We start from the raw sequence: 25,695 nt of genomic DNA on the forward strand, positions 1-25,695 counted from the left end.
GATGAAAGCGATAAGCCAGTTTGCAAGCCTTCTGGAGTCCCGTAAAAGCCAGTGAACTAGAAACCCTGGATATTTTATAGATACCGACACCAATAAGGGAGCCAGGAGAAAGTGCAACTGCAGCCAAGGGTTGGAGGCAGGCAGACAGAACAGTCACTGCCAAATACTTTTGCGTCCACCGCAAAGACCCCCACCCTCTCCAACTCTCTCCCTCTAAACGTTCCTAATATCAGTACCCGCCCAGAAATAAACCCTCCCCCACTATCCCAACCACCCTGCCCGAGTGACAGGCTGCGTTCACTTACTGAGCTGTCCCCCGCCCGACGTCGTACTCGGCTCCCGACCTCCTGCGCCTCCCACGCCGGCTGCTCCAGGGATCCCCGGAGCCCCCATCCCCGGCGGGGTCCCACTCTGCCTCTCGAAGTTGCCAGGATTGGAGAAGTAGTCGCGCAGCCGAGGCAGCTCGCGGCCGCTCTCTAACAGCTCGGTGTGCAGCTCCAGGGCGGTCAGCAAGTACTGATCGCGCAACAGCTGAGCCGCGATCGCATCAATGGACAATCGGCCCGGGGTCTCCCCGCCGCCCCCCAGGGCCACCGCAGCTGCCGCCGCCTCCCCAGGGAGCCCTGACCGCGCACTGCTCCCTAAGGCCACGGGATCCTGGGGCGATAGCGAGTCTGCAGAGCCAGGATCTAGGCCGCCCCCGGAACCCAGCCGAAGTCCTGCCCGCCGCTCCTCGGTCGCCGCTACCTCATCGTCGTCCTCGTCTGAATCGCTGAGGAACGGATTCACGCCGCCACCACCACTGCCACTACCTCCAGGCGCCATCGCCGCCATCTTATTCTGTCAGGAGTATGGGCGCCTCCCTGGCTGGCTGACAGGCCGCAGCCTGAATCCCCCCTAAGCCTCAGCAGCCACTGCACACCTCCACAGCCCTGGCCTGGCCACGTCCCGTCTGCCCACCCGGAGACCAGGCGTAGGCTGGGAGGCAGAACCTCCGGATGCAGCAGCACCCGCTGCCTCAGGCGCTGCTGCACCAGCAGCCGGGCTCTGCAGGCGTCTTCCTGGTCTCTAGTCTCGCGAGAAATGGCGCGCGTCCTGCCCCTCTCCCGCCCCAGCTCCGCCCCAGCCACGCCCCAGCCACGCCCATTCTTAACACCAGCAAGCAAAGACGGAGGGCCCAGCTCCACGCTCCAAGGCAAAACCCCGCCTCCACTCCTGTTTGATTGGCTGAGAGAGGAGGGAGGGGGCTGGCGTTCCGGAGGGCTGGACCTGGGATTATCGCGATAGCAGCCGCTGGGCAGGTAGGCGTCACGGCGTTCCGCGGTTTCCTTGGAGCGGTTATGAAGGTGGTTTAGCAACATTCTCTTGGCTATCCTTTCAGGGGTCAGGGGGTAACTCTCCCTGAGAGCGGGATCCTGTCTTCGCGCCCAGAAGGCTTCATTCTCGAGATAAGGCGTGACCCTGAGAAGCCCCAGGTAAAGCCCGGGGACCAGTGCACAGAGGCGCGGTGGCACCGAAACTGACCTCATTCCCGCGGGCGCGCGGTGCCCTAGCGCGCTTCACTTTCTCTTGCTGTTTGCTGCCAATTGGTGACATTTCTCCGCACGTGTAGCAGGTGCCCAGGGTAGGAGTCAGAATTTAGCTTCCGTTCTCTTCTTTCCCTTCCCGGCCCTGTGCCTGCTCGCCCTGGAGGCCTGGCGACAGCATTGGCTTCCTGCGCTTTGGGAGAGCGCCTTCTGGGCGCCGAGTTAATACTCTAAAAGGGCGGGGCGGGCGGGGCGGGGTGGCGTGGGGTCTGGGAGGTGGAGAGAATAAATGCAAAATGGGACTCTGAGGTTTGGATTTGTTTGGATCTGTGAATACCCTGATAGCCTCAACTTGGATAACAGACCATTAGGGGCTCAGTAAACACTTAGTATTTAATATACAATTTGCACAACAGGGACCTTTCAAAGTATCAAATGCAGTTCCATCGGTAGAGAGATACGTAAGCTTAAGCCTAAAGACGTTCAATGACCTGGTCAAGTCAATTCCAACAATAAGTATAAAAGGAACCAAAATCGGTTCTCTTATGTCCAAAGCTATTCTTATGCCTTCCAGCCTTTCTGACTTGTCCATTTAGGCTGGAATTAAGGTATTGACCGTGGAACCTTATTTTAAAACTTGGTTGCTTTAGACAGTTTTGATTGCCTTTTTCAAACGTTAGCACATATAGTAAGTATACTAAGTTTGGAAGTTCAACATTTATCATTTATGTCATTCCTTGATTACATCCGGGCTGGTAAAGGGAATGTTACTATCTGGTCAACAGTACTAGCGTGCTATTCCTAAGAGCTTCTATTTTCTTCACACATAAATTGTCACTTTTGCAAGAAAGATTTACTTTCTTTCTGTATAGCTTTCTTTAAGCACCAAAATAAATAGGTAGTAGTAATTATGTTATCAGGTAAGTTACATTTACATTGAAGCCGTAAAGTATCTCTTTTAGCTCTGTGGAAAGTAAAAATAGAGCATTCTTATATAACATAGGTCAGGTTATTGGTTTACCTGTAAAGAGATGCCAACAGTTAAGTGTGGGCTTTCATTTCAGTTTACCCAGGCTCAGTAAACTAAAATTTTCATTTTAATGAGGCTTGGGTTTTTTGTTTTGTTTCTGTGAGAAATTTTTTTGGGCATTGTTAATACTAAGAATTTGAAATATTTTTTATAAAACATTAGCTCCTAATGTTGGAATTCTAAATATTTTTCTGTGCTGTATCTTGAAGAAAAACATGAAAAAAAATCCCTGATCTTAGGAATATAGTGTAAAATAGCCAATGGTGTATCCTGTTACATATTTCTTAGCAAAAAGGATTGCTGATCCTTATTGTAATTAATTTACCAGAGAGATTGAAAATGGAACCAATTTCTGGAATGGAGGAATGGGAGGGATTAGTGAATGGCATGGAAAGGGCATGGTTAGAAATGGATTGCTTATATACAATATTTTCATGTCTGTAATGGGGAGTTTTAGAAGAATCCTGCACTCGGGGTCCCTGAAGAGGATTGTGATTATCAGGTAGAAGAGCCTAAAGTTCATATCCCAGTTCTACCAATTATTTGCTGTGAGACCTTAAAAAAGTTACTTAACTTCTCTCAGCCTCGCTCCCATTCATCTGTCAAGGGGATAATGAAAGGATACAGAATTAGGAATGTGCTTGTCACAGTGCTGGTACCTAGTACACAAGAAATGGTTATTATAGTCAGTTATTAATTAATGCAATATTAGTATATATTGAGAATCTTTGACAGGTTTTTAAAAATAAAACAAATATCAACTGTTTAGCAGCTAAAGTCAGAAAAGACAATTAAGTTAGTAGGGCCTAAAGGGAATATCTTTAATTTAGGGTCTGACTTCTAAAACATAAGTTGAAAATAGATTTAAAATATGTTTCCTCAGGGGCTGGCCCAGTGGCACAGTGGTTAAGTGTGCACATTCTGCTTCAGTGGCCTGGGGTTGGCTGGTTTGGATCCCGGGTACGGACATGGCACCGCTTGGCAAGCTATGCTGTGCAGGCTTCCCACATATAAAGTAGAGGAAGATGGGCATGGATGTTAGCTCAGGGCCAGTCTTCCTCAACAAAAAAGAGGAGAATTGGCAGCAGTTAGCTCAGGGCTAATCTTCCTCAAAAAAAAAAATTAAAAAAAAATTAAAATATGTTTCCTCAGAGAGTTGTAAGAAGTTCCATGTAGAAGTTCTTCCATCATTGGCTTCCTATATGAATGTGTAGTTTCCTGATTCTACTTCACAGCCTATAATCATGGACTTGTTTATGTGACCTTCCAAGCCAATAACAATTCAACTGGCTGGGCTTCTCAGTAAGTACTTTTCTTTTCCACAATGCATAGAGGTTTACTTATCAATTAAAAATGTTGAAGTAACACATACTAGAATATTAATAGTTGCTGATATCTACTTATAGTAATTTATTATTAACATTGTTGCGAATTGTTCTTTCTACTTAGCAAGATTTGCATTAATCTAGGTCTTTACAGCTAATGTTTCATTAAATAATCAGGTTAATCATTAAAGTTTGTATCTTAGTGATGAAAATGTAAAAGATTGCTTTTCCCCCCAAGTACGTCAATCATTTTAATCAAAATAAAAAATTATTTGTGGCCTTAATAGCCTTAAAATAACCACAAGTAACCTTTTAAATGCAAGTTTTTGGTTGATTTGAAGTTTTAGAAATATCTAATTTTTTATTGTTTTTCAGGGTGTAGTAAACATTCCATAGGTATAAGCTAAATAAATTTTATTGGTACATACATATGTGTCTTTTAAAATTTTTAGTAGTTAGGGGCTGGCCCGGTGGTGTAATGGCTAAGTTCACATGCTCTGCTTTGGTGGCCTGGGATTCATAGGTTCAGATCCCAGGTGCAGACCTACACACTGCTCATCAAGCCATGCTGTGGCAGCATCCCACATACAAAATAGAGGAAGATGGGCACAGATGTTAGCTCAGGGTCAATCTTCCTCAAGCAAAAAGGAAGATTGGCAATAGATATTAGCTCAGGGCCAATCTTCCTCATCAAAAAAAAAAAAGAAAAGAAAAGAAAAAATATTTTTAGTACTTATTCATTTATTTGGAGATTTCCAAATGATTCAACCATGACAAAGTTTTCTTTTGCAATAAATCTGAATAAAATGTGATTCTCCTTAAAGACAAATCTTAAGTAATAATATTGCTTATATACATGTACTTGGCAATAATAAAATAAGTAGTGTGTGAAAGATAATATTTTGGAATCAGTATCCTGAATCTTCACAGTTCTTGTGTATGTTCTGGAGGAATAAAAAGAGAAGCAAGGTAGCCTCTAGTGGCTATAGTGCATATTGCATGTTCCTTTGAAATGATCATCTTAAATAATTTATTCACCAAACCTTTGAGTCCTTACTAAGTGCCAGGACTGTGATGAGTGCTGGAGAACCCCTATCTTGCTGTCATGGGATCATGGTTAAGTGATAGAGAGACTGTAATCCAAATAGTCAAAGACATTGCTGTGTAATTATAAACTGAGGTAAAGGTTTTAGTTTCTGATTTGGACTGTGTAGTTCCTGAGGAAGTGATCCTTGAAAGTGCAGGGGGATGTTATGAGACAGTGGGGTGAAAGAGGGTGGAGGACAGGTTGGAAGTGCATTGTATAGAGAGGAGTCGTACCTATAAAGGTCTTGTAGCAATAAGAAGCATGGGATACTTGAAGAAATAAAAGAAGGCCAGCGTGGTGAGATGCCATAAAGCAAGGGGGAGTCTGTGAGACAAGGCTAGAAAGGGAGGCAGTGTTAACACCTTGTTAGTCATCTTAAGGATTTTAAGTCTTGATTAGGAAGGGGGAAAGGCACTGAAGGGTTTTATACAAGGGGTGAGATGTTCAGATTTGCATTTTGAAAAGAGCAAAACAAAAAAGTAATACATGGCTACTCAGCAGAAGAATAGGGTATAGAGAATGACTCCTAGTTCTCTGATTTGCATACCTGGGTGGAAGGTGGTGCCGTCTCATGAGATTGTGAACACTAGGGAATTAGGAGGGTTACCACCTAAACAAGACTCATGGAGGGATATCATGAGTTTGATGTTAAACATATTCAGTTGTGTTTATTTGGAATATCCAAGTGGGTGTGCTGAGGTTGTAGTTACATATGTGGATTTGAAGCTATAATTTCTTGAGACTTTTGCATATAGATGATAACTGAAGCCAAGGGTATGATTAAAAATGCCTAGACAAAAAGTATAGAGTGAGAAGAGAAGAGGGCTGAGGACCAAGTTTTGAGTCACTCCAAAACTCAGCGACCAGATAGAGACCATTCCATGTCAGAGAAGTAGGAGGAAAACTGAAGGAGTAATGTTCACAGAAACCAAGAAATGAGAATTGTTTAAAAAAGAAGACATGGTTAACAAAGACAAATTGAATGGATAAGCCATGGAAGATGAAGACTAAAAAATAGCCATTGGAGTTTGCAGTGTTGGCTACTTTAGTGAAAGCTTTCTCTCTGATGTAATGGAAACAAATGCTCAGTATAAGTTGTTGGACAATTAAGTGGTCAAGAAAAAAGAGATCATATTCAGTGTTTTGAAGAAGTTGGCTGTGTTGGGGAGAAAAGGGCAGTCAATGCTTTTACAGTTTTTTTCATTAATTCTTATATTTGCGAGATGTATCATTGTCATAGATGTGATAATTCATTTTCAATGCTGTATAGTATTTCATTATGGATAAACAATGTGTCTGTTCCCTATTGTTAGATATTGTTTCCAATTTTTATTGTTACAAATAGCAAAAGCCGAGTTTTGAATTTAAAGTTTTTTACCTGTATTTGCATCTGATGTGGAATTTATCTTAATAAATTCTAAAGTGGTAACTGTACTATTACTTCTGTCAGTTGGTTAAAAACATAAAATTAGATCTTTAATTCACACCATATACAAATATATTCTAAATAATGATAGGTGAAAAGCAAAAATTTAGAACTGTTAGAATTGAGTTCTAATTTAAAACTATTCTTATGTGACATAAGAACAAGGGAAGTCTCTTATACAAGACACAAAAACTTTAGTCCAGAAAGGATAAATTTGATGAATTATGCTGTATTAACATTATAAAACTTCTATTTAACAAAAGACACCTAAAACAAATGTATATTTAATATGTATATCTAGATATATGTAGATACACACATATTTAATTATAACGTATGCGTTAAAGATAAAAGGCCAACAACCCTAACCATATTTGATCAAAGGATATGAATGCACAATTGAAAGGATAGGAAACCCAATTGACCAATAAAAACGTGAAAAGATGTTCATCCTCGCTACTAATCGGGCAAATAGACACTCGACAACAGGATGCCATTTCATCCTGTTTAGACTGGCATAAAGTAAGTACGACAACACCAGGCGATTCTGAGGATTTGGAGATAATAGGGACTCTCATACATTGCCGGTGGGCATCTGAATTGTTATGGACACTTTGCTACTATCTTATAAAGTTGAAAATACCATTTATTCCAGCAATTCCACTTAATAGAGATGGCTTTCAGACTTATTTGTACATAAAATAGTTCAAAATACATTTTTTACTACAATTTGCTATATTCGTGGATGCACATACATGCATGTACACACATAGGGAAAAATTAAAATACTCTTTCAAAAGAATTATTTGCCTTACTACTTCTGAGGTATTTTATTGTGATGTATTCTCTATCGTCTCCTATTCTATTCTATTTCATTTTTTAAAAAAAGGAAAGAAGGCTAATTGCAATCCACCAAAAATAATTTTGTGATGGGTCATCATTCCACTGATTGTCATTCTGAAAACCTCCCAATTTTACCATAAGAGATATGCTTAATTGCAGCATTCTTTGCAGTAGTGACAATTGGGGACAATGTCTATCAGCAAGATAAGTTCAAATAAATTGTAGTATAGTTATATAATAGAATATATGTTTAAGTGTTCGAGATAATTCAAAGAAAGAATGCTTTGCATCTATTCTGATACAAATTAGTTTATAAGTAGGATGGGAAAAGCAAGAGTGGCAATGTTGATGATTATAATATTAATCAAACCTTGTAGAATGACAGATGGTTTTTAACCACACAGTTGACTGAGTTTACAATATATACTCTCTGTGCAGAAGAATTTCAAGTAATTTATGTGGATACTTCATGCTCTCAGTAGGCGGAGCATAACTCCTCACTCCTTAAGTATTGGTTGCACGTAGGGACTTTCTACCAAAGAGTACAGTATGAGAGAGGGAGGGAAACCATTGACTTTACACTGGAGAAACCTGACAAACACTACCTTAGCCAAGTGGTCAATTTAATCTCAATAGCGATGAGTCAAGTTGATAGTATACATCCTTAATATGATGTGATGAAAATGGCACTTTACACATGTAGTTTTCCTCCCCACAATCTATAACCCCATTCTAATCATTAGAAAAATGTCAGAAAAATTCCAATAGAAGAGCATCCTACGGTATACCTGACCAGTACTCCTCAAAACTCACAAGGTCATCAAAACAAGCAAAGTCTGAGAAATTGTCACGGCTGAGAGATGCCTAAGGAGACATGACAAGTAACTGTACTGAGGTATCTGGGAACAGATAAAGGACCTTAGAAATGAAGGAAAAAATTTGAATTCTTTTCAAGTGTGTAGCTGGGCATGAATCATCTAAATAGATGACAACCTCTGTTGATCTACTAGCCATGAGGAAATTTGAAAATTAATTCTTATATGGCATTTTGTAAAGTCACATATAGTGTTCAATTAAAAGTGTCATGAATCGTGATGAAAAAGATATGCAGCCTAAAATAATAAATAAGAAGAAACAAATCAACTAGTGTTAATTACATGGCTTAATAGTTTACCTGATCATCTTCTCTCGTGTGCAGGTCTCAACTACTTTCTTACAGTTTTGACTGGCAATATTCACTCTTCACATGGCAGATTTCTCTATTTTTATTAACTATCATAAGTAATTAAGAACATAATCTCTAGATGACATCACAGAAAATGGCAGAGTATAGCACTAAAAGGGTCAGTCTCCCTACTGAAACAAGCAGAAGTTCTCAATAACAGAATGAGCTTCTTTGGAACTCTAGTTTCTGATTGAACATTTGCAGCAACCAAAGGACAGCTTAATGAAGAAAAGGGCAGCTGAATTTTGGTAAGAGCACTGTGGCATTTTCACCCACTGGATTGCATCTTCGTTCACTAGTGTGGCTTGGCAGCAGCTGTGGGGACTATGGCCTGCATTCCTGATGTGGCTTACTGGTGTTTATTGTGGATCTTGTTCTTAAAATACCATGGTCTGTTCATTTCCTGAGTGACTAATGCAGAGGCTGGCTTTTGTTTCACACCCCCTCAAACTCCTCCAATACATGGAATGCATGCTCAGAAAAGACCTGAGAGGTCCCTAGGCTTCTACCTCTGGTTAATCTCTGGGCTCCGTGCAAGCAGAAGGTGGCCAGGTTTAGCAAAACAGAAAGATGACTGAAACCATCAAAAATCAGCATCAGGGGCCGGCCTGGTGGCGTAGTAGTTAAGTTTGTGTGCACTGCTTTGTCAGATTTGGGTCCCAGATGTGGATCTACACACAGGCCATGCTGTGGCAGCATCCCACATACAAAATAGAGGAAGATTGGCACAGACGTTAGCTCAGGGACGATCTTCCTCACCCAAAACAAAAACCACAGGTAAACCCTGGTGATGGGAGAATCTGATTTCCAGGGTTACCACATTAAAAATTTAAGTTTTCAACAAAAAATTACAAGGCATACAAAGAATCAGGAGAGTATGGCCCATTCATAGGAAAGAATAATAAGTCAACAGAAACCATCCCTGAGGAAGTCCAGACATTGGACTTACTGCACAGAATTTATCAAGTCTTACATATGCTCAAAATACTAAGGGAAACCATGGACAAAGAACTAAGGAGATCAGAAAAGTGATGCATGTGCAACGAGAGCATCAATAAAGAGACAGAAATTTAAAAAGGAACCAAGTGGAAATACTGAAGCTGAAAAGTATAATAGATACGAAAAATTCACTAGAGGAGTTCATTAGCAAATTTGAACAGGCGGAAGAAAGAACATGGAGATAGGGATGACTGAAATTATCCAGTCTGAGGAGCAGAAAGAAAAAGGACTGAAGAAGAGCGGTCAGAGCCTGAGAGAACTGTGGAACACCGTCTTTAAACAATAAGCTTTTAGTGTGATTTACACCAATGTGAACACTAAACCACTTAAAAGCATATGAGTTTAGCAAATAACCTTTATTGACAGGAACAAATGTTATGTGAAATCGGAGCTATCCATAAAATTTGTGGTGGTTATAACCATAACTCTAGTTGTGTTATCTTTTGAGTACAGACTTAGGCTCCAAATTGATTTTTTTTCCTAATTTTTATTTTGAAATAGTGTTTATTTATTTATTTGCTGAGGAAGCCCTGAGCTAACATCTGTTGCCAATCTTCCTCTTTTTGCTTGTGGAAGATTGTTGCTGAGCTAACATCTGTGCCAGTTCCTCTATTTTGTATGTGGGTCACAGCACAGCTGCTGACGAGTAGTGTAGGTCTGTGCCCAGGAACCAAACCTGGGCCACCGAAGCACAGTTTGTGAAACTTAACCACTAGGCCCTGGGGCTGGACCCTGAAATATTTTTAGATCCATGGGAAAGTTGCAAAAATAGTACAGAGAATTCCTGTACACTCTTCACCCACTTCACCTAATGTAAACATCTTGCATAACCGCAGTATAATTATTAAAACCAAGATGTTAACATTTGTATGATACTGTGCTATCAACTAAGCTATAGATCTTAGTTGAAATTCACCAGTTCTCCCTCTATTGTCTGTTTTCTGATCCAGGATCCAATCCAGTTTCCTTGTTGCATGTAGTCATGTCTCTTCAGCTGTCATTCTATGACAGTTCCTCATTCTTTCCTTGTCTTTCATGACCATGACATTTTTGAAGAGTACTGGTCCATTATTTTGTAGACTGTTTCTTAATTTGGGTCTGTCTGATATGTTCCCGAGAATAGATTGACATTATGCATTTTTGACAAAAATACCACATATTCTTTTGCCGAGAATCTATGTTGTGCCTTTCTCAGTGCATCATGTCAGGGTTGCATCATGTTAATATGTCTTATTACTGGTTATGTTAACTTTGACCACTGGGTTTAAGTGGTATCTGAGGGGTTTCTCCATTCTAAGTTAGTAGTTTTCCTGTTGTAATTAATATATATTTTGGGGGAGATTTCTTTGAGACTGCAAATATCCTGTTTTGCCTCAAACTTTCACCCACTGAGTTTAGCATTTATCAGTGGATCTTGCTGGCTATAATTATTACTGTTGTGTTTACCTACTTATAATTTTACATTTCCCTCATTCTTCTACATTTGTTAATTGGAATTCTTCTGTGAAAAAGAGGTGTGAGAGTCTAAACTCATTAATATCTCATTGCATGCTGGTAGAGATAAGGATAATATGTAATTATCTACAACATGATGTTAGAGAAAAAGTATCAACTGTATTCTCCTTTGAGTTTGCTCCCTAGAATTCTCTTAGACACTCTTATTTAACCTTATCTTTCTTATATTGAAATAAGTTATTTAAAAATAAAAATCAACAGAAACTATTGTTCATTTTTTACTTTTTCTATACCTGAAATCTGAGACAATAGAGCTTATGCTCCCTAATTGGAAAAATTAATTAGTTGGTGGTGGTTCCTAATTTACTTGGCAGGGGTTTTATAGGCTTTCAAGGACTCTTCCTTTTTCTTGGCTCTTTTCCTACCATCCTCCCCAAAACAAGTAAAATTTCTCTTCAACTTAATGTAATTTTCAGTGAACTAGGGGGAAGCAATCAAATAAAACATATATACATTCAGTTCATTCCACCAATTAATTGACTACTCCATACCACTTAAGGCCCTGAGGATGAACGAACAGAAAGGCAGTCCTTGCCTTCATTCTAGCTTATATTCTAGTCTGAGAATTCATATTAAAAAAAATAAGTTTTTAAAATGCTAGGAAGAAAATAAATGTGGTACTTTAATAAAGAAACATGGGTGAGGATTCTTTTTGATAGCAGATCAGTGAACCATCTAAAGAGGGGACATTTAAACTGGGACCTGGAGATTGAGGATCCAGCCAGTGTAGTGCTGAATCCCTGAGGTGAGAAAGAGCTTGGTGTGTTTCTAGGAATTTAAGGAAGGCCAGTGGGACTGAGCCTAGGGAGGAAGGGGTGCTGTGGGAGTGGCGTGATGAGGTGGAAGAGGCCTTGGAGATGCTGGAAGGACACGGGTTGTTATTCTTGGAACAATGAGAAGCCACTGAAGGATTTTAAGGAGGGAAGAGATATGACCTTATTTACCTTGTAAGGGAAGAAACTGGAAATTGTATGTGGAATGGGTTAGAAGTACCTGAGTTTTGGGGTTAAGACCTGTGAATAAAATCCCTAAAGAACAATTAGAATGAAATGTAGGGACCAAATGAAATTTAGTACGATTTGTAGAGTCCAATATATAAGATAATTACTTTAGAGGAATGGAAAAATTTGTGTCATGTAGTTTCCTGTAGTTTAATAGGGAAACCCATTTGTAGGTTGTTGAACTGATCCAAGTGAAAAATGATAAACTTATATGGTGGCTGTAAATGTGGAGAATTGAGAAACACAAGCCCTTTTGGACATAGAACCAAACTGGATGCTGAGAAATATTAAATAAATGTACAATGTTCATGTCATTAATATTTAGTAGTAATGAATATTCCAAGTCCATAATCAAGAAGTTATGAAATTTAACTGGGGCAGTTGTTTTCAGAGCCACTTAAAAAGTTGTTTTGGGGGCTGACCAGTGGTGTAGTGGTTAAGTTTGTGTGCTCCACTTCAGTGGCCTGGGGGATCCAGGTTCCGATCCCAGGTGCCGACCTACATACCGCTCATCAAGCCATGCTGTGGCTGTGTCATACCTACAAAATAGAGGAAGATTGGCACAGATGTTAGCTCAGCAACAATCTTCCTCACCCAAAAAAAAAAGGTGTTTTGCAGGGATTAAATTGCATGACAGCTTGAAAATGGTCTCTGATCATCTTAAAGCTATGATTTTATAGGCTAAGCAAACTTGTACAGGACACTCATTTTTCTGTTCAATTGTTGCTATATATATAAAAGATGTTGTGAGTACTTATCTAAAGCACTTTTACAAATAATGCCTTAGAATTAATTTATCTGATTAACAGAGTAGGAAATTAGTAGGATCAGAAAAAATATTGAATAAAAATATAAATAGCATAAATCTTCTGTTTCATAATACAATAGAAGGCGTCAATGTGTTGATGTTGATATATAACTCATTGTTATAATTTTTTTTTGTTCATTTCACCTAACTAGATTTTTATTGCTGCTTATTAAGTAGCAGTATGATTTAAACAAAAGACTTCATCTCGCTGGCCTTCAGCTTCTGCTTTTGTGAAATCAAAGTTTGACTAGGTTGTCCATACTTTCTAATAATTCATTTCTTCATGTAGTTAACATTTACTAAGAAACTATTAATGGGTCAGTCACAGGTGGACAGATGTCGTGGATATGCAAGTGACTGGGTCTGTGTCCAAAGGATCATTGTTTAGTAAGACTGAAAGTCAATAATTCCAATAGTGAACTAGGCGCTGCTCTGGAAGTGTTTCCAAGGCATACAATGGGAAGATGAGGAGCGATCAGTTTCAAGGGTGAAATTATGGAAGGCTTTTTGGCTTCTGTTCTTTATTTGTGCCTCTTCCTTGTGTTCCAAATGGAGAGGAGGAAGGAGTGAGAGAATTAATTAGGAGGTTTAGTTGGCAGAATTTAGTGAATATGTGACTATTCTTGTTTTATAATGTTTAGTTTATTGTGTTATCATATACAGAGTACCAAGCACTGGGCCAGGTATGTGACATAAATTCATTCTAATCCTCACAACCATTTTTGTAGTTCATTGGTGTTATTTGCTCTTTACAGGTGACAGATCTAAGGCTCAGATTATCTAAAGACAGAATCCGCTAAGGACTTGATTTCCAAGCCCTTCCAAAATAGACATGAAGTTGCCTTTTAAAATTTTGTAGACTGTGGCCTAATAGGTGCCTGAATAGAGTTATTGTCAAGTTCTTTTATTTATGGAATTTACTTATATTATTGTAATCACTAATAACAAGTCTCAATCTTAATTTACAATTTGGTAGGAAAATGTATCTGTTTCTTTTCTATTGCTTTCTTTCAAAATAATGTAAACTCAGCTATTTAGAGTTTGATTTAAAAAAATAAAAGCAAAAGTTGAGTTGCTTCACAATCTGATTGTCTACAGTATTGCTAAAACTGTATATTTGTATGGTGCTGTGTTGTATTTACTTGGTATAATACTCCTGTCTTAGAATAGGACTGATGGTGTCCTTTTTTTGGATGGATAAGGAAACTAAGTGACTTGACAAGGATCCCATTGTTATTATATAACAGAGCTAGATTTTTCCTTTGGCTGTTATAGCTTTAAGCAGGTCAAAGTTCTCAAATAAAAGTTTTATTTCACTACTTCAATAAACTTTTCGGTGGTGGAAAATTTATATTATCCTTTAACACATAGACTTTGATACTTTTTTCAGAAAAGCTATGTAATAGCAATTGGGAAAAGAAAGAACATAAGTCCAGGGAGTTATTTGTAAATGCAAATGAAAGTGAGAAATGATATAGATGTTTGCTTATTTATAAGCATAGTAAGGAGAATACTAAGATTTCCGTGATAAAGAAGAGCTACTTATTTCAATGTAGCTTCTGTACATCTAAATATACCGTTTGTACTTTAGCTCTGAATAGAGTTTAAGATCTACCTGAAATGAATTAAGTGCTGGAAAAATGACTTACGTTGGACAACTAAATATGATACCTGGCAGACTGGGTCCTGGACTGAAGGCTAGGAATAAAGGATAACGAGTGAATAGCATGTTAGGAATAATTTTAGGCCAGTAAATTTGACAATTTGAATGAAATGGACAAATGGACAAATTTCTTAAAAGATGCAACTACCAAAACTCACTCAACAAGTGGTAAATCTGAATATCTCTATATATGAATAAATTGAATTTATAGTTAAAAACCTTCCCACAAAGAAAACTCCAGGCCAGTGGTCTCATTGGTGAATTCTGTTACACAATAAAAGAAGAAATATCAAGTTCTACGCAAACTTCCAAAAAATCCAAGAGGTGGCAAAACTTCCCAACTCATTGATATCAACACCGGAGAGAAAGGCATTACAAGAAAAGAAAATTATGGTCTAATATCTCTCATAAACATTGCTTTAAAATGCTAAACAATATTTTAGCAAATAAAATCCAACAGTATATAAAAAGGATAATACTTAATGACCAACTGGCATTTATTCAGGGAATATAAACTTGGTTTAACATTTGAAATTCAATGAGTACAATTCCCCACATTAAGACTAAAATAGAAAAACCAAATGATCATGATCATCTTAATAGATACAATAAAAAGCATTCAACAAAATCCAGCATCCATTCATTTAAAACTCTCAGCATATTAGTTAGTAAAGGGAACTTCATTAACTTAATAAAGGGAATCTACAAAAACCTAGAAAACTGAGAACTTTCATCCTAAGATTGGAAACAAGGCAAGAATTTCTGTTGTTACCACTTCTCTGCAACATCATACTGGAGGTCGTAGACTGTATGATGAGCATAAGACGTAAATAAAAGGTATACATTGACAAGGAAGACGTCCTTTATTTACAAGTAACATAATTATCTCTGTAGAAAATCAAAAGACATCTATATAAAAGCTACTATAACTAACACTTTATCAATGTCATAACATACAAGATGAATATATAAAAATCAGTGGTGATTTAAGAACTAACAACAGGAAATTTAAATAAAAAGTATCATTTACAATAATATCAAAAAATATGAAATATGTAGGGATGAATTACAGAAGCAGGGGAAACTAGAGGGTTATGATTATATTCATTATCTTGATTGTGATTATTATACACTTTAGATATGTACAGTTTATTATAGGCCAATTATGTCTCAATGAAGCTATGAAAATGCTATAAAGAACATTATCTGGCCACTTAAAAAAATTGGAGTATAGATGGTAGATTAGATAAAATACTGACATTGAATTTACTGAAGTTGATAACTCTACTTTAGCTATATAAGAGGGTATCACTATTCTTAGGAAATAAACATGAAAGTGTTTAGGGGTAAAGGGCTGTTGTATATGTAATATCCTCAAATGGTTTAGAAAAAATATTATGTAATTTTACACACACACACACACACACACACACACACACACACACACAGGAGAGGGGTGAGCTGGAGAGGCGAGGCAGGGATGGGAGAGCTGAGAGAAAATGGTAAAGCAAAGGGAAAATGGTAACATTTGTATATGGCTAAGGGGCATATGAGTATTTGTACCATTATTCTTGCAACTTTTCTCCAAGTTTGAAATTATTTTCCAACAAAAAATATTAAAAATATATGCTAAAGAAGGTGTCGTCATTTACAAAAATTCCTTAATGGGGACACAAAATACAATAACCAAAAGAAAAATTAATTGACTTAATCAAAATTTAAAAGTACAGGTCTTTGAAAAACACTGTTAAAAAATGAAAAGGGAAAAAAAGAGGATTTTAAAAAAATGTTCATTACACACATGAGAAGTTGCTCACCATCACTGGTTATAAGGGAAATGTAAACTAAAACTACAATTGGTTACCACCACACTCCCACTAGAATGGACAAAATTAAACATTACCACACCAAATGTTGAGCAACTGGGACTATCAGACATTTCTGGCCTGAAGGACATTATGCTAAGTGAAATAAGCCAGTCACAGAAGGACAAATACTGCATGATTCTGTTTATATGAGATATCTAAAAGAGTCAAACTCATGGAATCCGAGAGTAGAATGGTGGTTTCCAGGGATGGAGGGGAGGGAGAAATGGGAGTTACTGTTCAATGGCTATAAAGTTCCACTTATGCAAGATGAATAAATTCTAGAGCTCTACTGTACAACGCTGCCTATAGTTAACAATATTGTACACTTGAAAATTGAAGAGGGTAGATCTCATGTTAATTGTTCTTACCACAATTAAAAAAAAATTACCCATATAGATAAGGAAAGTAGCAGCAGAGCAGTGAAGCTGAAGTTGCTGCTTTGATGTAAAACCAAGTTTGGGACTTAGTTCTCTAATCAAGAGATTTATGTCCATTAGATTAGATTTTAAGCCCCAATATGGATGGCAAACAAGTTTTTCTCACAGAGTAAATGCAACTTCATGTACATCAGGAACACTAATAATAGCTAGTACTTGAGTGCTGACTACATGGTAGGCACTCTGCTGTGTATTTTACATATTACATGTTACATATTAACTCAATTCTAATAAAACCCTAAGGAGATAAGTACTGTTGTCCTCCCCATTTTACTGATGAGGAAACTGAGGCACAAAGAAGTCACAGGACCTTCCTGCAGTCATACAGCTGATAAGTAGAGAAGGCAGGATTTGAATCCCGGCAGTGGAATGCTAGGCTATACGCTAGCATTCTGCTGTCCTGCCCCCCAAGGAAAGATACTGAGATCAGGTCTGGGCATGTTGGTCATCTGGATAAACGTTAGAAAAAGCTTGGGCTCTCCACTGATGTGACTGAGGGTTCAAATCTCAGCTCTTCCCCTTACTAGCTATGTGATCTTTGGAGCATCAGTTAGGCCACATGAGACTCGATTCCTTCCAGTGAAAATGGGGATTCTAATATTTCATTTACAAGATAAAGCCTGAGGATTAGAGGAAATAATGTAAGAAAATCCCCAATCCCAGGATCTGGTACAGAGCAGGCACTCAGTTGGTAGTAGCTAATACTGTAATTGAATACTCTCACAGTGTGAAGAAACATTACACACTGTAAGAAGGTATAACACATATTATACTTTCTATAAAAGTCAAGTTAAATTCTTAAATGGAATTTATAGCAAAATTGTAAATTGTCAATAAAATAAAGTTGTAAAACTTTTAAAGACAATGCTTGTAGGTGTGTAAAACAGTTTGGAAAAAGTTTGGCAGTTCTTTTTATAAATTTAAACATCTGCTTACTGTTTAACTCAGCAATTCTAATTCTGCATATTTATTCAAGAGAAATGAAAACACATATACATAAAGTCCTGTACATTTACTGTTCATAGAGGCTTTGTAATAGCCAAAAACTGGAAACAATTCACATATCCATCAATAGGATAATAGATAAACAATTTGTAGTATAGCCATACAATGGAATACTTCTCAGTATTAAAAAGGAACAAACAACTCAATCACAGTGTGTGCATTAATCTCAAAAACGTTATGCTGAATGAAAGCAGATAGAATAAAGTACATACTGCATAATCCCATCTCAGTGACATTCTAGAATGATGAAAATTAATCTTAAATCCCAGAAGGATTGAAAGATCAGTGATTGCTTATGGACAGGGCTGTGGGGGAACTTCTTGGAGTGATAAAAATATTCTCTATCTTCATTCTGGTGGTTGGTTATATGAGTGTATGTATTTGTCAAAACCTGTAAAACTTAAAATGGGTCCATTTTTGTATATAAATTATACTTTAATAAAGTTGATTAAAAAGTAGATGTCGTTCATTAGAATGCTTCAGAAAAAACTTAGTGAGACTATTGACCTTAGAATAATTGACTTATTTAAATAAGTGGAATATATTATGATAGAGAGCGCTTACATTCAGAAAAACAATTGTGTACAGCTAGAGATAATTTTTATTTAATATGCATATATTTAAAAATTAGACTAAAAGCATACATTAGTTGATAATTTTTGGATCTGAAAGAATTATCACAGGGTTCCTCGTTAGCATTGAAAAGTGGTCTACCAGATACTGTATTTTTGCACTCATCTTTTGATTGCCTAATATTCCAAGTATCCTTGAAGACTTGGTTAAATGTCAGTTATTCTTCAAAGCCTTTCCTTTGGTTGGGTTCATTGCCCTCTTCTTGGGGCCCTGCTAAACTGAATGCCTGTTATACTGAGGTGCATTTATTTTCATGCCTCCCTTCTTTGGACATATGGAAAGCAGGGACCATGTCTATTCCTTTTTCTATTTCCAGTGCTGAGCGTAAGACTGGAGAAGTAGTAGGTTTTGAATAAATGTTGTTGAATTGAAATAAGATTCATCTTAGCCAAAATTACTTTGCCATTCATTTAATTAGTTCATTAAAAAAAATTGATGCAGCACCTGCTCTCTGTCACTAGGTAGGACATACAGTAGTGAACAAGATAAGACCTCAATCTTTGTCCTTATGGGACTCACATTCGAGTGGAAGAGAAACATTAAGTAAATTTTAGCAATAAATACAGAATGTATAATTGTTTAAATCAAGGAAAATGAGGGAGGGAGTCTACTTCTGGGTTGTCAGAGAAACCTTGAGGAGGTGACACATTTGAGAAGATGCATGAAAGATGACAAGAAGCCTGCCATAGGGAGAACCAATTGAAGAGCCCAGAGGTAGCATGCTTGGGACAGAGAGGTTTCCCTGGATACAAGACTTTCAGTGCCCAAAGCAGGAAGGTCCCAGGCCAACGAGGAGTAGGCCAACTCCTCCACTTGTGCTCTAGGTTCCATCTCTTCATGATTTCACAAGGATTTTTGACTTGTGTAGTTACTTTAGCTTTCTGCTGCAGCATTAATTTCTTTCTATATTCTAAGTTGCTCCTCAACACACAGATTGTCTAGTATCTCTTAGGTGAGGAAACCCCTATGTTGGCCCTACATCAGTTTTCCTTTTTCTTGTCTTCAGACTCAACGTTCTCCCAAAGAGCTGTACTCATTCTGTTATCTTTCCCTCCCTCACCTCCCGTTCAATGTTCAAACAAGCACTTTAATGGGGCTCAGCTTTCACTACTCTGTTGAAATTTCTCAACAAGGTTAACAAGAACTTCAAGTGGCCAAATCACTCTTTGCTGCCCTGCTCTTTCTCTAATCTTTTAATCTTTTTAATCTTTTAAGTGTATCTGACAAAGTTGACCACAGCCTCCTCTCTTGAAACACTGACATTAGTAACAATTTCTCTGTTTGAAATCTTGTCATTTAGGGGCCAGCCCTGTGGCCGAGTGGTTAAGTTCACGGGCTCCACTTCTGCAGCCCAGAGTTTCACCGGTTGGGATCCTGGGCACGGACATGGCACGGTTCGTCAGGCCATGCTGAGGCAGCGTCCCGCATAGCACAACCAGAAGGACCCACAAGTAGAATATACAGCTGTGTACTGGGGGCCTCTGGGGAGAAGGAAAAAAAGAAGACTGGCAACAGTTGTTGGCTCAGGTGCCAATCTTTAAAGAAAGAAATCTTGTCATTTAGAATATTCTACTCAATGTCTCCTTTTTAATTCATCAAATTTAGTTTGTTATACTGCATCTATTTGAAATGATGGCTTTTTCTTTAGGAGGGCTTGTGAGATAAGCAAGAAGAGAATTACATATTGCAAGTATTTAATTTATTATTGGGAGAATCAGTATTCAGCTGAAAAAAATCATTTCCATGTACAGTATATCAAAAGCCTTAAAGATGCTCAGAGCCTTTGACTCAGTGATTGCACGTATAGGCAGTATCTTAAACACATAATGTGAAATGTCTGAAAAGTTATAAAAATTATATACAAATTTACATTAATTACATTGACACTTTTAATAGTGAAAAATTGGAGAAAGCCTCAATGCCTAACAATATGGGGATGATCAGGAAAATTAAGATGCACCCATAGAATAGAGTGTGGTAATGGTAAATGATGTGTAGGAAGAGGTCGTTTTTTTTTTCCAAATAACAGAGAAATGTCAATGTATAATAAAGGAAAAAATCAATATGTAAAATTGTGAGCCTCTGTAAAAATGTAGATAAGATGAAAATTCTAAGAAACTGTTAACATTTTTCTTTAGGTGGTAGAATCGTAGATAGTTTCTCTTTGTTTTCCAAACTAACCACAGTGATTATGTTTTATTTTTGTATTCAGAATACCATTGTTAAGATGGTACTTGCTGTGTAGTTGAAGCTTATGTATATTAGAAAAAGCTGGGGGCTGGCCTCATGGCTTAGTGGTTAAGTTCATGTTCTCCACTTTGGCAGCCCAGGGTTTCACTCGTTCGGATCCTGGGTGCAGACCTAGCACCACCCATCAAGCCATGCTGAGATGGTGTCCCACATAGCTCAACTAGAAGGACCTACAACTAGAGTATACAACTGTACTGGGGGGCTTTGGGGAGAAGAAGAAAAAAAAGAGGAAGACAGGCAACAGATCTTAGCTCCGGGCCAATTTTAAAAAAGAAAAATGCCAATTTTTTTTGTTGTTGTTGAGGAAATTTTGCCCTAAGCTAACATCTGCTGCCATTCTTCTTCTTTTTGTATGTGAGCTGCCACCATAGCATGGCTACTGATGGACAAGTGGTGTGGATCTGTGCCTGGGAACCAAACCTGGACCGCCAAAGTGGTGCGCACCGAACTTAACCACTAGGCAACCAGGGCTGGCCCCAAAAAGCAGAATGTTTATTTTGAGGGTTTTGTCTTAGATTGCAGAATAGCATCTACTCTCTAAGGGATTTTCATACTTTGTGGAATATCTTTGATATTTAATTGACTCGTGATTCTCTCAAGAAAAAAGTGGCCCATGATTTGACCATTTGCTCGATTTTATTTTCTTTTTATGATGTGCTTGACTTTAATAAGGTGTTTTTCCCAATATTCCAGTTTTTTGGCAGGATGTTTTGCCATTTTTTCCTTCCATGATGTAATTCTTCAGGCCAGGAAGAATAAGATGTATCTGTAATTAAAATTACCTCATCTTTGGTGTTTTTCAGCCCAGAGTCACTATATGTAACTAATGCAGTTACATTATAAGAAAGACAAGTTAGAGTACTTTGTTGTTGTTGTTTTTAATCTACAGAGAGATTCATCAACAAAAGCGAATTACAGACTGGTTGAAAAGTACTCCAATGGACAGTTTGATCGTGACAGTTAATGGCATACTGTCTTACAGGGTTATTCAAATGTTTCACTTTGCTTAGTATTTGTAAGCTCATCAGATGTAACTATGTTTTCTTGGTGTTCTCTGTAGAACCCCAGCACACAATTATGCACATAATATGTGCACAGAACATTTTTACTGAATGAATGAATGTAACCTTCTGCTTTTTGTATTGGTTCAGGGAACTGAAATAATGTTCCCTTAATGAGTGCAAATTTTCTGAAGCGCAGATGAAGTTTAACTACTTTTTCCTCCCTATAATTCAGCTAAATGAACAAAATGCGTGTTGTCTGCTCAACTTGGTAGTAGTCAAGAGAAGATGGAAGTCTCCTAAACTGATAACCAAAAGTCAAAAATAATCCACAAACATTTACATAATCTTAAATTCCAAGAATATCAACAGTTGATGTGTGGGCAACCAAGAGTACCACGAGTTATATTTTCTATTTTATTCAGGATTTGATTTCAATGAACCCTAATTCATTTTAGGACTCATTTAATTCTTTCTCTGTTTTTTTTTTTTTAAAGACTTTATTTTTCCTTTTTATCCCAAAGCCCCCTGGTACATAGTTGTGTATTTTTAGTTGTGGGTCCTTCTAGTTGTGGCATATGGGATGCCGTCTCAGCATGGCTTGATGCACAGTGCCATGTCCACGCCCAGGATCCGAACCGGCGAAACCCCGGGCCACCAAAGCAGAGCGCACGAACTTAACCGCTTGGCCATGGGGCTGGCCCCCTCTTTCTCTGTTTTTGGATCCTATGTTAGTTTTTATGAGCTTAGTATGCATTTAAATTTACTATAAATAGTTTATTAGTGCTAATTGTTTACTATTATGCTTGAACTTTTTCTTTTTGCTTGAGTGTACTTTATCATGTATTTTATTTCAGTATTATCTCATTATTAAATAATGTTTATTGTTAGTACCATAAATGAAAATGAAGTTATGAGTTATGTACTGTAATATTTTAAAATATACGTTCAATCTACACAGTCATCAAAATATGTGAAAATACATGATTCATTAAGGTTTACCCAATTTAATTTTGTTCCCTCTTTCAGTTTTTCTTGAAGATTAATGAGTTACACTGGATATGCTGCTGTTCTTTATTTTGGGATTGCTCGTACATTTTGTGTTCTTCGCCTCCATCTTTGATATTTATTTTACATCTCCTTTGGTTCATGGAATGACTCCTCAGTTTACGTCATTGCCTCCTCCAGCAAGAAGATTAGTGCTGTTTGTTGCTGATGGCCTGCGAGCAGATTCACTTTATGAGTTAGATGAAAATGGAAATTCCAGAGCGCCATTTATTAGGTAAGCGTGTCAACTGGTAGAGATGCACCTCTGGAAAATATAATCCTGATACTATTTATCTCATCTTGGGCACAAGAGTGATGACGAGAAAGAGAATAGGGCACATATACATTGGCCATTGTCTTATGGATTAGCAAGTTATTTCTGTTATTATGGAAGTTGATATCAGGTGAAGTGAAATGTATGACCTTAGCTGCTTGGCCAAACATGTCCTAATTTCTCAAATCTGTCTTACAACTCACTATGTTATCTTTTTGTTATAAAACAAGCCTGTTAAATTTTTTAAATAATGACAAGCATAAATGTTAATGAACTGCTAATTGCAATGATGTTTAACTAGAAAATACAGACTTCAACTCAAAATAAACCTTCTGTATAATATATAAAGCCCTTCCAAGCCTATATCACTGTGCAGTGTAATTTTAGATTCTAAGTGGCTTTAAAAAGAAATGTTTAATTTTCTGGACTTATGGGGCTTCTGCAAACAATTGTTCTTTTTCTGATTAGTGGCAAGCCCCTCAAAAGCCCTTCCTAATGCTGTTGTGGAGAGACTAAAACTCAAATTCAAGTGGAAATTTCTCTAAAATATTGCGTCTTCCCCTGACCTTATCTGTGATCATTACCTTCTATCCCTTTACTCTGTTTTATTTTTCTTTGTAGTACTTAGCATATGCAGGTTCCAGGAAGGCTGCGCCTTTGTTTTGTACAACACTTTATCTCCAGTTCCTAGACCATTGTAGGCAGTTAATAAATATTTGCTGACTGCTAGAAGAATGAATGAACTTGAATTCTAGGTTGAATTTCCAGAAATAAATTTATGGTGGTTCAAAGAAATGCGTAATATACTAAAGGATAAAAATAAATAAATGAACCACTCAGGGCAATAGGAAAATATGAGTAGGAAAATAAGATCAAACCAGAGTTAAGTTCAGCACACAAAAATGTGTAACATAAATTCCTACAAATAATTAAAAAATTTGAGTGATGTATTTTGGTGAATTTCTTAGTTTTCAAAGAAAGGAGAGAAATATAGTTCACTGCAAAATTAATAAAATAAAAATATACAGGTTGTTAAGAAAAGACGAGCTTTTCTGGTAGCACTTGTTTCTCCTTTGGGTGTTAGGTGGCGGGCCAAGGGCTCACACAGTTGACGTGCCTTGTGTTGTATGTCATTGTGTGTTTACAGTTTCAGGAATCTTCTACGTTTTGTTTCTTAGTTTATTTTTTTAAATATATGGTCTGAATTGATCAAACTGTTTTTATACAGAGGTATCCAAATTTGTTTATACCTCCCTCTTTCTAAGTTCGGTTTTCTTTATATAACTGAAGAGGTTAAAAAATATTTCTCCCTTAATGTGTGGTTCAGTAGTTTTCAAGCCTTTTAATTATTATGTATGTATTTTACCAAAATTGGTTTTATTATGAGGTGAATCAATATTAAGTATCTACACTAGTACTTACAGATATTTTTCTACAGAACATTTGGAGAGTCAAGCATTTATCTTGAAAAATGTTAGCAATGCTGTCATTGTTTTATATCTTGTTGCTCTGCCGCTCTTTCCCCTGCAATGGCATTACTGGTGGTTTTGCTTTCTTCACCCAATTTTTCAGAACACTGTGATATAGCTTAAAGAATGTTGATACATTTTAGCAGAAGAACACTTTGCCTGTTCTAATCTCAAATTTAGGAATATAATTTAACTCCCAATTAGGAGTGTAGCCGTTTCCCCTCTCCTTAGTTTTTTATTTTGGGGATTTTTCAACTACAGAAAAGTTGAAAGGATTATATAATCAACATCTGTATACTGCTAACCTAGATTTAAAAATTAACTTTTTTTTTCATATTTGTATTCTCTCTCTCAATACACACACACATATACCCACACATGCTTAAACTTCTAATTATTTTTTTCCTAAACAGTTTGAAAGCAAGATATTATGACACTTCACCCATAAACACTCCAGCATGTCTCTCCTAAGAATAAGGACTTTCTCCTATACGACCACAATACCATCATCACACCTAATAAAATTTAACGTCAATAGAATAATATTGTTCATATCAGTTATTTCTTATGTAACAAAGCATCTCAATACTTTATAGCTTAAAACAGTAGAGGTGGGGCCGGCCCTGTGGCCGAGTGGTTAAGTTTGCGCGCTCCGCTTCGGCAGCCCAGGGTTCAGATCCTGGGCGCAGACATGGCACCATTCAGTAGGCCACCTTGGGGCGGCATCCCACATGCCACAGCTAGAAGGACCCACAACTAAAAAAAATATATATACAACTATGTACTTGGGGGATTTGGGGAGAAAAAAAAAAACAATAGAGGTATATTTTGTCTCATGATTCTGTGCGGTGGTTGGTGGTTGGTTGTTTTACCTGAGCTCACTTATGCTACTGAATCCAGCAGGCAGGAGGGCCAGGACTGGGCTCAGCTGGCATCAGGAACGTTTCTTATCTTTTTAAATTTTGATTCACTTTTTTGGTTTCAATTCCTTCTGTAATAATCTTATTCTAAAGCCTTAACAGAGCATTTAATCCTGGTCTATGTTAACTATTCATCTGTGGTATCTTTTAGGAATATCATAATGCATGAAGGCAGCTGGGGGATTTCTCATACTCGTGTGCCAACTGAATCTCGGCCAGGTCATGTCGCCCTAATAGCTGGTTTTTATGAAGATGTCAGTGCAGTTGCCAAAGGTATCGCCTATTTAGACCATTTGTCACATGAAAAACTTATTGCGTAAATATTGCTGCTTTAACACTGAAT

The 25,695-nt window shown here is 37.7% G+C and overlaps 2 protein-coding genes across 30 annotated transcripts in view; one reads left to right on the forward strand and one right to left on the reverse strand.

The window, feature by feature from the left end:
- RELCH (RAB11 binding and LisH domain, coiled-coil and HEAT repeat containing) overlaps nt 1–1,076 on the reverse strand; it is a 121,474-nt gene extending 120,398 nt beyond the window's left edge. For 13 of the 15 annotated variants that reach the window (XR_011504379.1, XR_011504378.1, XM_070512914.1 and 10 more), the window contains exon 1: nt 306–1,076. Coding sequence is in view for 13 of the 15 variants with exons in the window: in XM_070512914.1 (XP_070369015.1) it covers nt 306–834 (529 nt within the window). In the remaining 2 variants the exon portion in view is untranslated. The remainder of the gene's footprint in view (nt 1–305) is intronic. The other 2 variants (XM_070512916.1, XM_070512915.1) reach the window with 1 other exon arrangement.
- Nucleotides 1,077–1,271: 195 nt separating this feature from the next.
- PIGN (phosphatidylinositol glycan anchor biosynthesis class N) overlaps nt 1,272–25,695 on the forward strand; it is a 186,163-nt gene continuing 161,739 nt past the window's right edge. For 5 of the 15 annotated variants that reach the window (XM_070512918.1, XM_070512922.1, XM_070512921.1 and 2 more), the window contains exons 1-4: nt 1,304–1,475; nt 3,709–3,858; nt 22,672–22,924; nt 25,504–25,625. In XM_070512918.1, the coding sequence (XP_070369019.1) occupies nt 22,704–22,924; nt 25,504–25,625 (343 nt within the window). In that variant the 5' untranslated portion in view covers nt 1,304–1,475; nt 3,709–3,858; nt 22,672–22,703. Of the gene's footprint in view, nt 1,625–3,708; nt 3,859–22,671; nt 22,925–25,503; nt 25,626–25,695 lie in introns of all 15 variants that reach the window. The other 10 variants (XR_011504380.1, XM_070512920.1, XR_011504382.1 and 7 more) reach the window with 9 other exon arrangements.

The sequence above is a fragment of the Equus asinus genome, chromosome 7 (assembly GCF_041296235.1).
Source record: "Equus asinus isolate D_3611 breed Donkey chromosome 7, EquAss-T2T_v2, whole genome shotgun sequence".
In the NCBI taxonomy this organism is placed as follows: domain Eukaryota; kingdom Metazoa; phylum Chordata; class Mammalia; order Perissodactyla; family Equidae; genus Equus; species Equus asinus.